Source organism: Ovis aries, chromosome 1 (genome assembly GCF_016772045.2).
Source record: "Ovis aries strain OAR_USU_Benz2616 breed Rambouillet chromosome 1, ARS-UI_Ramb_v3.0, whole genome shotgun sequence".
NCBI classification, from domain to species: Eukaryota; Metazoa; Chordata; class Mammalia; order Artiodactyla; family Bovidae; genus Ovis; species Ovis aries.
In genome coordinates this window covers 187,539,486-187,552,986 of record NC_056054.1, presented here as the reverse complement: position 1 = coordinate 187,552,986, position 13,501 = coordinate 187,539,486, and the positions used below count along the sequence as shown (strand labels likewise).

The 13,501-nt window shown below is 41.6% G+C and overlaps 1 protein-coding gene and 1 long non-coding RNA gene across 5 annotated transcripts in view; one reads left to right on the top strand and one right to left on the bottom strand.

Moving 5' to 3' along the window:
• LOC114108801 (uncharacterized) overlaps positions 1–7,699 on the top strand; it is a 72,104-nt gene extending 64,405 nt beyond the window's left edge. For both annotated transcript variants that reach the window (XR_003585519.3, XR_009601347.1), the window contains 2 exons: positions 5,557–5,717; positions 7,170–7,699. This is a non-coding gene — a long non-coding RNA (uncharacterized LOC114108801). The remainder of the gene's footprint in view (positions 1–5,556; positions 5,718–7,169) is intronic.
• The window catches only part of CASR (calcium sensing receptor), a 93,143-nt gene that overhangs the window by 26,384 nt on the left and 53,258 nt on the right, over positions 1–13,501 (bottom strand). For all 3 annotated transcript variants that reach the window (XM_027956319.3, XM_042232141.1, XM_042232135.2), the window contains exons 2-3: positions 3,675–4,098; positions 943–1,249 (exon numbers count right to left, since the gene is read on the bottom strand). In XM_027956319.3, coding sequence (XP_027812120.1) covers positions 943–1,249; positions 3,675–3,862 — 495 coding nt within the window. In that variant the 5' untranslated portion in view covers positions 3,863–4,098. The remainder of the gene's footprint in view (positions 1–942; positions 1,250–3,674; positions 4,099–13,501) is intronic.

The following is a 13,501-nucleotide window of genomic DNA, read 5'->3' as shown; positions in this document are numbered from 1 at the left end:
GAAATGGAAACCTTCCAGCCTAGAAATGTGAATTAGCAAAGTTACTCTTGCAAATTTTAAATACTAGATGTTGAAGAAAATAATTTAAAGTGTGATTTATAATTACATTTAAAAATTGATATCAGAGATGCAACACAGTTGGGCTGATTCTCCCATCCACGGACATTTAGGTTGTTTCCAATTTTTCACTATTATAAAATGATGTCACAGACCTATAAATATTAACACGAAAAAAGGTTTGCTCTATAGACTTAATGGGAAAAAAAATCAGTCACAAAATGGCATTTAGAGTTTGCTGTCTTCTTTTTTGGTGAAAAAAACACGCAACTTTGAACGAATATTTATTAAAGCACTTATTTCAGTGAATTGTTAGTATTTGAAAATGCAGACATCTATTTCCCTATCTAGGCTGAGCTCTTGCACAGTAGACACTGCTTATTCATATACATTCTACAAGTACTTGTTGAATGAAACAGGATATTTTCCAGTTCTAGAATGTGCAAGATAATGATTAAGTTCTGGTGAGAAAATAGGCTCTACTTTCCTCTGAGCTAAACTTTCAACCGGAGGAGAGAGAGACAGAGACTTTTCAAGGAATAGGATTTATGGCGGATATTTTGGGTTTGAAAGGTGGGATTTACAGCATTTGGTCTTACATCCTTTTAGGAAGGGCAGAAGAATGGCCATAAGCACTAAAGTTAAAGAAAAAAGTTTTATGTTTGAAAGAATTTTGGAAGAATTGTGAAGGTCTAGTAGACATTGGTGGGGTCTCAGAAATCCCCAGTGGTCATAATACAGATAATTAAAAGATCTTTGGTGCCAAAGTAAAGCCAGAGAAAGGAAAATAGAACAGCAAACTGTATCAACACTGGGTGTGGCATCCTCCAAGCCTGCTGCTCCTGATTCCTGCCCTCATTGCCCCATCTAAGGCAGCATGGGTACCTGGGGGATGTAGAAGAGCCCCAGCAGGTTGGCCACTGCTGTGGAGATGCCTGAGCCAGTAGCTCCCACCACTGCGATGGTAGAGGGGATGTGCTCTGAGCAGTTGCAGAACTCATCAAGGTTCAAAGAGTCGATTTTATTCTGCGCCACAAAACTCAGGGTGGCCTCCAAGGCTTTAGAGACGGTGTTACAAGTGTCGAATATCCTGTATCCCAGGGTCATGTTGGGAAGAAGGGCTGGACTGCTGTTTATTTCCTCTATGGCAAATATCATAGCTTGTAACCAGCGAAATCCTCGGAAATTATACCTGGAAGAAAGAAGAAATGGAAGAAAGCAAGAGGCTTTCTGGTCAACTTTTTTAGAGTACAAACCGGGCAAAGCTGGGTTTGAACCTGGCTCTGTAACTCTAATTTCATGACATTGCCTTTTCTGAGACTCAAAGTCCTCTCTGTAAAACAGGGATAACACCTACCTCAGAGGGAGGCTGTGAATATGAGATAACGACACAAAATTCTCAGTGTGGTGCCTCACACAAAGTTAGAGATCAATAATAACAAGGATTGTGGTAATAGAATGAATCACTTTTTATGCATCATCCAGTAAAGAATCTGAAGTACCTGATATGAAGTATTTCAATAACAGTACTACAGAGATTTAAAAAAAAGGATCAGGGAAAATATAAATAGGTTAGGATTTTAACTCATAGGAACCTAAAACTAGTTTCAGATTTGCAGTCACAAATTTGAACTATGACATTTCTGGAGGCTGAAGGGGAAAGAGAAATGAGTGATCTCATCTTCATAAACAAACAAGCAAACAAACAAATACTATGCGTAGGAAGCTGTTCACAAACAGTGGTCACTTCTGGGTGGTAGAATGATGAGTTTTAACATTGTGTGCTTTTTCTGGTCTCTTTCATACTTTGTATTTTTAAAAATGAGCATGCACTGCTTTTCAAAGAACATTATTTTAAATAAAAATCAGGCAAATGAACAAAGAGAAACAGGGTCTGTGACATAGCTTTTGCCCTCCCAGGACACAGCACATAGTGAGAACTTGGTAAGTGTTCTAGGTCTGTATCAGCGCCCAGAGAAGAAAACCTAACAATTTTGCAGGTTCTCTCTTTGTATTGTGGGTTTCATGACTTGAACTCAGGGGCAGGGGGAAAGAAATATAAGTTGTTATACTTCACTGTATCAGTTAGCTTCCCAAAGTTCCTGGTCTAACTTTTAATGTGACATTTTCTCTTAGTAATATTTGTTCATATATCCTTCATTTGTTTATTTTTAAACCTGGAAAGTTATGAAGACATATTATAGAATTTTTCATTACACAAAACATCTATACTGCTCAACTGATTTTCCTATCTTTGTGTGTGAGTGTGTGTGTGTCTGTGCACATGTGTGCTCTGTTGCTCAGTAATGTGTGATTCTTTGCTGCCCCATGGACCTCTGTCCATGGAATTTTCCAGGCAAGAATACTGGTGTGGGTTGCCATTTCCTTCTCCAATCTTTCTTTAATACAATTAATATATACGTATTACTTCAGGGCAAGCTCTTATGTGATCTCAGCTATGTATGTGGTGCCTGCACAACTCTGTCCTGTAGGGTACAACAGAGAGGATATATGTCCTCATGGATTATGTGAAGGTTATAAGCAGCATCGTCAAAACTCTGCACTTAGCTTTTCTGCACTCATTAAAAAAATGTGAGAATGTTATCTAATTTGTGAACCCTCCTTAGAACATGAGCAGAAAACCAGTTTTGCTGGAACAATTATATTTTTCGTTTTCATTTTCTATCTATCAGAAAGACAAAGGAGAAGTGCTGGATCCCATCTGGAAGTTGTAAGTTTCAAGAGAAAGTGCTCTTCTCTCTCAGAAGACGGGTCAAGGCTTGAGGTGTAGTAACGGTCTCTGATGTTCAGATTAAGGGTGGTGATATACAGCCTACTGTCCTCTGGAGAAGTCAGACACTATTTGAAGGAATTGTGCCCAGTGTTAGATGCCAGAAGAGGAGTCATGATAAATTAGGGAACATTAGACACAGGGCAACCAGAGTGGTGAGGGTCTGAAAATCATGCCATGAAATAATTATTTAGAAAACCGAGACTGGTAGGTCTGGAAAAGAAATGATTCAAGAGGGCATGTTAGCTGTCTTCTAGTGGCTGCAGATAGAGTCCATGCAGGAGTTAGATGGATTCTGTGTCAGCAGGAGGATTTCAGCTTTCTATAAAACTTTCTGATAGGAGTGGTTCCAAATGCTATGGGCTGCATTTTGAAGATGCCTGGGTCATGCCAGTCACTAAAGCTTCTTTCAACTTTAAAATCCTTAAAAAAATCAGAGTGAGGCAGCCAACACTCAATTATGACCACTGGGGGCACTTAAGGTCAATGGGAGGTTTTACTACTCAGGTTTGCAAAAACCTACAATAAATTTCTTTCTAGGTACTTAATCTTCCATTAAGCAACACTGCCTCCAGGTGAACAGTGATGACTCAGTTACCCAGTGACTGAGCACAGGCTCCAACAGCCAATGGGTTTTTCTATTTAATATCTTTGACATTTGATTTTTGGAAAAATTTCTTTTAAAAAAATGAGGGGAGGGGATAATAAGCATCAGCATGATGACTAATCACCATTTTTGAAAAGAGAACCAACTTTGAAAAAATTATTTTGGGTTTGGTACAGCTTTTCTCTAACCACCCAGAGGAGAAGCAACTTCTGACTTTACCTGATACACTCCACGGACTCCGGCCTCGACTTTAGATCCTGATCTTTCGCTGCAACCCCAAAATGAATAGGAAAGAGCCCCCCGAGGATAATGTCCCCTTTCTTCTGGGCTCGCTGGTCAGGCCCATAGGCGGAAGTGCACCAGGTAGAAAAAGCCAAGAGGATCCAACAGCAGCTATAAAGTGCCATAGTTCTGCTTTCTCTCCAGGGAGAGGGACACGAGTGCCGGTGGTCTGGGGCCCCCTGAGGACTTTTCCCCTTGGTGCGACTCACTCCCTGCAGTGGGGGCACATGTCTACAGAATTAATAGAATGGAACCGTGGTGTTTGAATTTCCATTTCTGCCTTCTCCATTGCAGACTAGTGAGGTGGGTGGCTCTTGAGTCTTCAGAAGTCACATCATGCAGAGACCGTGCGTAGTACTTTCTAAAAAAGAGAGAGGAAAAATGAATTCAACTAAGCCTCAACCCCATGTTAGGATGACTGCAACAGAAATGGCTCAGTATTTCCATTTAGAGAGGCAGGTGGGGAGGGCATGGCTTAGAGGCTCATGTTTATGGCAATTCTTGTAAGATACAGAAAACTTCGCTTGCCCATATTCAGAGCAGAACCATGTTTAAAGAGGCCACTGATAAACTAAAGCTCCACTGATGTTGCCACTGAATTTTAATCTATTCATTCTTCCCTATGAATAATGCTTAGAACTGGCCTAGTGGTAGCTATTCCTTGTATCATAATACTGTTCATGCTCTTTTATTCAGAATACATGTTTTTATGGAAAATACAGATTGGGTCACATTTAAGTTTAAATCTGACTGTAAGTCAAACAAAAATGTCAGAGAAGGCCACTTATTTTTATTTATTATGGTAGCCTCCCATTTTGGGGCCTCTTCATTCCAGATCTATGGTTTCAGTTTGTAAAATGATACTCCATAAACCTTCGAAGGGCCGTTCTTGTAAAGGATGCAGATAAATCAAGGGTCTGATTATGTTCTACCAGACTCTACAGCTGGATCTAGGGAATGGTCCTTCTGCCTTAGCACCATTATCCTAGGAGGAGCTCTCTGCTTCTTACTTCACACTCTGTCTCACCCTTTCTGTGGGTCACCTCCCAATCACCAACTACATGTTGATTGCACAGCCTCTCCTGAGGCTCAGGCCAGGCTCAGGCCCAAGCACTGTAACTGTCAACTGGGCATCTCCACCCCAATGTCCCACAGGTGCTTCCAACTTAACAGACTAAACTCACCTTCATCTCAACCTTGTTCCTCCGTTTTCTGGCTCAACAAATGACATGTTATCCACAAAGACACTACCTCTTCCCTCTTCTCATGACTGTCCTTCACGTTTAAATAGTTACTAAGTACTATAGACTCTACTTCTTAAATGTCATTGGAATGCACCCACCGTTTCCCATTCCCAAGGCCATCTTAAGTCCACCAGCATTTCTTATCTGGATTTGTGCAGTTATTTCCTCACTGGTCTTCCTGTCTCTGGTTTTGTCCCTTTGCAATCCACCTTTGCAAGTCTTTGGATGCTATGGAACAAGTGGTTTGGAGCACAGGCTCTGGAGTTTGAATCATAGTTCTAACCATCTGACTTTGGAAAAGTTACTTAACCTCTGAACTCAATAAAATAATGCATGGAGAGCCATTAGCACAGTGTAACTAGTAAACTCACAGGAAACGCCAGCTGTAATGAATACCTTTCCAGTCTCACTCTTGCTAGTCTTCCCTTTGAACTTCACACTGCAGCCTCACTGAACTTCCATTACATCCTCAAGTACAGGCCTTTTTAAAAATCCTTAGACCTTACATATGCCATTCCCCTACCATGATCCCTCTGGCCTAAACTTTGCCTGGAAAACATCTCCTTGTCTTTCAGCTTTCAGACATCCATAACTGAACTCCTGTGGGCCAGACACAGCCTTGTACCAAGATGTTTGTCCAGCTTGGGAGTGGAGCACAGGTTGGATTTCTAGCCACACTAACCCCTCAGTTGTGCAGCGAGCAACTTAGACGACTCTTCAAGGACTCTCAGATGAGGTAGGTCCACCTGTTAGAGTTTTTTATATCTTGTATCTTGGAGTTCCAGTCTTGGAAGACTGATCACTTTATTATAATTAGATGCATAACTGATTTTATACTCCAAGCTCTTAACCATGGTCATATGCATCCCTAGCCCCTTAGGAGCCCACCTGCTTCTCCAGTAGTCACACTAGCAGAGGGTGCTGAGCCCTCATTGGAAGGAGCACCCCAGCAGATACTCAACATTCACAGAATTGTCTCCAATAACGTCTGAACATCCATGACCATCCTAGTTCTATGTCTCCAGTCCTGCTCTCAGACTTTGGGCTTCATTTCTTGTCCTTGGTCATATATTCATTCATACATTTAATCAGTACATGTGCTAAGGACTGGAAATATAAAGGTGCCACACACAAGGATGTTCTCTACCCTCAGGAGCTCCCCAACCAGTGGGCAGAATCTACCTCAACATTCAGAGGTAAACTACACACACACACACACACACACACACAATAGTAACTTTGTTTCCAGTGATTACATTCAACTTTGCTCACCAGCAGTTAGCACAACGTCTGAAATAGGAATTGCTGAGTATTTGTTTGTTGAATGAATGCATATACAGGATAGTACTTTGGAGGAAGATAGAAACTAGCATCATGTCAGGTCCTTTAAACATCCAGTGTATTTTGAACCTTACAGTGGTAAAGAGGGCAATACCAATTCCACTTTCTGGATGGGGAAATGGATTACTCATGTGAGAAATTCTGGTGCTTGAATTAAGAATGACTCAAGAACTCAGAATTTTAAGAAATCCTGTGTGGTGTACTTAATGAGGAAAGGGGACATTATAACTTGCTAGGGGAAGTCTCTGAGACCTGTTAGATTTTTCCTGTGAAAGATTAACTACCTGGAGAAGTTTATTAACTTCATTAGTACATTCAACAGAAAATTTATGGCAAGTAATAGATAAAGTAGAGATTTTGGGTCAATTTGCGGCAGTTAATTCCACGAGTCTAATGTGGTTTCCAAACTACCCTTTTTAGTCTAATTACCGGGGTATAATTGCTTTCAAAGCTGAGAATCATTTTATATCCTTCTTCCCCCTTACCTCCCACACCCAAATATATTGTTCCATTGACTCTACCATCTCTTTCCACTCCATTTTTCCTTCTCGATTCTTGTTGCCACTGCTTTAGCCAGACTACCATTGCCCCACCACCCCCAACTTCTTTGTTGCAAAAGTTTTCTTATCTTTCCACCTCATTCCTCCTAACCCCTACATATTGACGATCACAGAAGTATCAAGTGTGATCCTAGCACAGTGGATTAACTATTGGGTTCATCATTGTGACTTTAGCTTGTAATAATTAGCAGGCAAAAGTTCTGAATGATCACTAACATTTCAGTTGTAGGATCTATGGTAGGGACTTTGAATTGTATCCCTCATATTATACTCCATTTATGGCACAGACATTACTTTGCCAACAAAGGTCCGTCTTGTCAAGGCTATGGTTTTTCCAGTGGTTATGTACGGATGTGAGAGTTGAACTGTGAAGAAAGCTGAGTGCCGAAGAATTGATGCATTTGAACTGTGGTGTTGGAGAAGACTCTTGAGAGTCCCTTGGACTGTAAGGAAATCCAACCAGTCTATCCTAAAGGAGATCAGACCTGGGTGTTCTTTGGAAGGACTGATGCTAAAGCTGAAACTCCAATACTTTGGCCACTTCATGCGAAGAGTTGACGCATTGGAAAAGACTCTGATGCTGGGAGGGATTGGGGGCAGGAGAAAGGGATAACAGAGGATGAGATGGCTGGATGGCATCACTGACTTGATGGACATGAGTCTGAGTGAACTCAGTGAGTTGGTGATGGACAGGGAGGCCTGGCGTGCTGCAATTCATGGGGTCGCAAAGAATCGGACAGGACTGAGTGACTGAACTGAACTGAAAATAGTTTTTACCTGATAAGGTTGTTCAGAATAAAGACTACTTTCTCCATAATTATGTGTGGCCATATGACTACGCTTTAGCCAATGGGATGTAAGCTGAAGTGCCCTATGGCAGCTTCTAGGAAACTATGCTTAAGAAAGAGTTGGTGTTTGTTCTTTGTTATTTCATCTCCCCCTTCCTCTGTTCTGCTGCATGGAGGTGGATGTGACATCTGGAGCCTATCTTGAACCATGCACCATATCCCAGGGAATGATGGTGCCATGACCTGAGGATTTCATGGAGCAGAATCTCAGGCTGTTCCTGAACTTTTACATGACAGAAAAAGAAACCTTCTAGCTGGTTAAGCCACTGTCATATATATATATATATATATATATATATACATACACACACACACACACACACACACGCACACATATATATATATATATATATATATATATTACATATACATATACGCAGCTATGTTAACAGTTGGTTTCCCTTGGTGGCTCAGTAGTAAAAGAATCTGCCTGCCAATGCAAGAGATACAGGACAGCCCAGTTTGATCCCTGGGTTGGGAAGATCCCCTGGAGGAGGAAATGGCAACCCACTCCAGTATTCTGGCCTGGAAAATCCCATGGACAAGGAACCTGGTGGGCTACAGCCCACAGAGTTGCAAAGAGTTGGACATGACTGAGCGACTAAGCAGCACATGCACGATATTAACAGTATCTTATCCAAGAGTCACAAATAAACTCATTTGTTCTCCTCACTATAAGTTCATTTCACTTAAATCCTATATAATCATGTTTACCTCCTGCAAAAAGTATCTCAAACATAAGCTGAAGCTAGTATTTCTTCTTTATCTCAATGGCAGATAGAAGAAGAAGAAATGACTCAGACTAGTTGGTTTTAATTTAGAAGGTCCTTGAAGTCATGAGTGTTTCAGTATTGACAGGTGATTGATTGATCATTGAGCTCCTCATCCAAGAGACTTGGGATGGGAGGTCAGAGCAGACTGGTCTATGGTTCCACAAGTTCATGAGCTTCTAAATTCATGCAATTACTTATTCACTCAAAAAACACCGATTGAGCTCCTCTATTTGCTAGACACTAGGGAGTGCAAGGTATTGAGGCAAGAAAGTTGAGACTGTTGTCTTCAAGGCGCTCATGGTTTAAAAGGAGACAGGATGGTGTATTATAATTACAGTGATACAAATGCTAAGAAGAAGAATGAATTAAGCATTGAGAAAGTACAAAGGGAGGAGTGACATTCTTTCTGGTGACTGCCATGAGACAAAATTAATTCATAGTGGGGCCTGGAAGCTTCAAGGGGGTGGGGCCTGTCTCTCTTCCCCATTGTAAACTGGCACCAAGCACAGTGCCTAGAACTTAGTAGATGCTCCACAGATATTTGCCAAATGAATAAATGAAGTATAACCAGTTAAAACTAGGGACTGGTTGGGCATCGCATGGAGTCGGACACGATTGAAGTGACTTAGCAGCAGCAGCAGCAGCAGGGCGATTCTAGGATGGAACAGGGAAGAGGTCAACCCACAAGACTGAAAGTTCCCAAGGGAAGGGGCTTCATGATCACAGTTGCATCCGCAGCATGGAACCAGGAACCTGGTACTGAATGGGTGCCCAAAAAATACCTGTTGAACTTGCATTTGTCCAAAAAGATGGATGGCTCATCCAAATTCCAGAGTCAAGGACAAATTAACACAGGACAGCGAGGGAAGGTTAGGGGGTCAGCACAGAAACATTTCAAGTTTCATAAAAGAAATCTTGGCTCTTGCCCCATGGCTTTAACATTTTGAGAAATTCGGTACCCTAGAGGAGAACGGTTTTGCCCACCTTTCAGTGAGAGAAAACAGAGGCACTGACCTTCTGAACATAAAATCACTTAGTAAATGAGAAGCACAACAAGCTCAGAAACTACAATTTCTCAACTCCCAGCCTGCAGAAATAAGAATTCTAGGTTGCCTAGAAGAAAGGTGTTTATGAAACCCAATTGATTTCCAATAGAGATCACTTATCATTTTTCTTCCTAGGGCAAGTACATGGATTTGTCTCTGGTTTATTGTACTGTTATCTTTGCCCTCTTTTGTCATTCTGATTTTGAAGAATACTAACAGTAAGCTGTGAAGCCACCACTGCAGAAAGATGAAACGTGTATGTTTTAATGAGGGTGAACAGGAGGGAAAAACCTGAGAAAATTCAACTGTTAATCACAAAACCCCATGGAACTGGTTCTGGTTACAGGCTTTTTACCTCTTGCTGAGGACACATCCGCAATGTGGGTTATTATAAGCACCTGATACACATTTGCCAAAGCATTAGAGACCTCTTATCTGTGATCACCAATGTGACTAACCTCAGTTCTGTGTTAGACTTCACTCTTTCTATATGAAAGCAGGGGGCACCTTGTTTTACCATGAGGGCCCTCTTTCAGCACCGCGGGAGCACAGACTGCCGGGTCACACTCGGCTGCCTCTCTCCAGCTCTGCTCGCCACCTCCCACCAGCTGCACAGGTTCTTACCCTCCATCTCCCTGACAACAGGTGTGACTTTTGAAGAGTCCATGCCTCATTTAGCTCTGGTAATGGCTTAATTGAGTCGGAAAATGCAAGGACAGGAGCGTGATAAAAAACCAGCTGAGTTGGGTTCCTGTTAGTCATTGGAAAAAGCTACAAGGGAAGGGACGAGAAAGGAAGGATGGACTTGAGTGGGGAGGAGCAGCATGGGGTGCTGAGCAAAGTCTGGGAGAGAGCTCAGACAAAGCAAATAAAGAAGATGAATAGGAGAGGAAATGGCCATTCATTAATGTTGTACTATGAGCTCCTTGACAGAGGGTCTGGAACCTGGAGGGGTTCCGTGAATGACTAAATGACTATGTGTGTGGAGGGCCCAGGGCATAATACACTGTCTTAGAAGTTTACAAAACTATTGCAAAAAGAGACAGAAGAAGAAAAAATAGAATGAGAGTTGGGGGGGGGGCGGTGAAAATTCCAAGTTAAAAAATGACAAGAAATGCTCATTTCTCTGGTTGAGAATCTTGTGAGTTGAAAATAAGTGGACACTGGCTTTGGGCTTTGATTTTGCCTGTTCTGTTCCATGGCAGAACTGAATGGGTTCCTGGGGGTGGGAGACACAAGTTACGAAATTCCTTGTCCTGAAATGTTTCCTTTAAGAAAGCTCTGCTGATACATGTGTGGACACCCTCAGACTTAATAAAATGGTTCAGGTGAAAAGTAAAGACATACAAGTCATGTTTTTATAGAGAAAAATGCCAGAGCTTCAAGTCCTATGTGAAAGAACTATTTCTGTTGAGTAATGTCTCAGTATTGCCTTTCAAAATCTCAGGGAACCCTGACAACCCAGGGTGGCATTTTTCAGCTTCATTCCCCAAGATGACCTGCCACTCCAGGGTATTCTGCAGGTAAAATAAGGTTGTGTACTTTATGCCACAAGGGCACATTCACCTCCCAAAAGCCCTGATAAGTCTTGCAGTAAAGAAAGCTGCTTCACTTTAACCCACTCATTCCCAGATTTATTTCAGCCTGGGACACTTTTCTCCCTTCAGGACACTTGTTACAATGCTGTGAAGTACAGGCTGGGGAAGTGCTGACGTAGGTGAAAGCATACAACCCTTTACCTGAGATTTCCCAGTCTCTCTGGATGCGTTTTGGGGAGGTATGTCTGCCTCTTCCTGGACCTAGCATTTTTTGTAACCCCAGCTATGAAATTCCAAAGGTAATACCGGGGAGAGAGAAGGATTGAAGTGGGAGAGGTGAGCACTGACGCATATTAGTCATTTTCCAGTTGTGAGCATATATGCCTTCTCTCTCCTCCGGAGTATTTCTGCTGAACTCAATAAACTTGCACACCAAGCCCTTCTCTCTCCTACTTGCAGCTCTTTTGGCCTCAAAACTGTGTCCCCCTACAAGGACCATGGGAACATGCAGTGGTGTGCTGGCAAACCAGCTCTTTGAAGGCCAAGTGAAAAACAAAAACAAACCCCCAAATGCCCTGATTGGTAGTGTTTACTGAACATTCCCACCATGGCTGAATCCAAGCTACCAATGGCTCAACAAACAACTTGCGTAAATCCTGGTTATTTAACCACGGGCTCTGTGAAGCACTAGAATCTACTGCAGCATACCCCTGGGACACATCTCTAAGTAAATGGAATCCTAGTCTTTGGCAAAACTGCCCAAATTACTTTATAGACATTATGAATCTTTTATCTCCTGTTTCCCTCTCTGCTCCAATTGTTAGGAAGCTGCAAGCCAAATCTGTGGCCCCATTCTAGAAACTAGAAGCGTGCATTTTTGTGTTCTAATATTACTTATGGTATTACTTTTTCTAATTTCTTACTGCTCCTGTTTCACTCCAATTTCCTCACCATGTTAAATCTTTCATTTTTATAAATGGTGATGGGAATATAAACACACAAACAAATGCATGAATCTGGTGTTTTGTTGCAGGCAATAAGTGTCCCCAGGTGAAACTCCCTGTGTAAGTAGGAAGAAGGGGCCTGGGAAAGTCATTATTTCCTCACTGAGTGAGTAGATTTAAACAGACTGGGACACCAGGACATTAGTTTAAAATAAACTACAGAATTTTAGAGGTAGAAGGGACCTGGGAAGTTTATCTAGTTTATACTGAAGCCTTCTGACTCACTGAGGTTTGGATTGTGGTGGTCAGTTTTATCAGGTGTAGGAACTGAAACTCAGAACTCATTGAAAAAACTCATTGTAAGGGTTAGTAATGAAAAGGAAGTAATTTTCTTTCTTTTTTCTGATTTGTCAGTGTACCCTCGTATATCTTAGTATTATTTTAGGTCTTTGAAAGATTAAACTTACTTTCAATTACAGCCTGAAATCTATTGTGGGAATTCTCATAGTTTTAATTGGACCTCAGGTGCACAAAATTGGATTAATCCATGGTTGGTGACACAGCCTCATCAGTGGCCCTTGCCTGGTCCTTTTATAGTTCTTTATTATTTTGATTTTTTTCCTGTTCTTATATCTTTCCCATATTTTCATCAGAGTTTTGGTCCTTTCTCCTCAAATTTTAAGAGTTCTTTATATATTACAGATTAGCCCTGTATCTGTGATATATGTTGCAAACATTTTCTAGTTTGGCAGCTCTTTTTTTGATTTTATCTTCCCATGCAATTTAAAAAAACACTTTCATGTAGCCAAATTTATGAATTATATCTTTTACTGCCATTGGATTTTGAGTCGATGTTAGAAAGCTTTTCCTTACATTGAGTTTATAGAGAAATTCACCATATTTTTTCTAGTTTATTAAATTATTTTCAATCAATTTCTTTTTTACATTTAGTTTCCTAAAGAGTGTGGAGTTAATTTTAGTATATGGTGTGAGGGATGGGTCTTTCTTTTTTCCTGCTGTATCCTTGGTCCATCTCTTATTTATCTGTTTACTTCTGGCTGCACTGTGCTGTCATTGCTGCGCGGGCTTTTCTCTAGTTGTGTTAAACTGGGGCTACTCTCCAGCTGCAGTGCGGGGGCTCCTCATTGCAGTGGCCTCTCCTGTAGGGCACACTGGCTGCAGGGCGCACGGGCTCAGTACTTGCGGCTCCAGGGCTCTAGAGCACAGGCTCTATAACTGTGGTGCACGGGATGGGTTGCTTCGTGGCCTGTAGGATCTTCCTGGACCAGGGATTGAACCAGTGCCTCCTGCACTGGCAGGCAGATTCTTAACCTCTGAGCCTCAGGGAAGCCCTATGGTTTAGATTTAATTTTATCTTTTTTCCAAGTGGCTGCCTCCTTGTGCCAGCAATAGTTACTAGAAAGCCCATCTTCACTTCCGTGATTTAAGATACCACATTTATTATCTCCG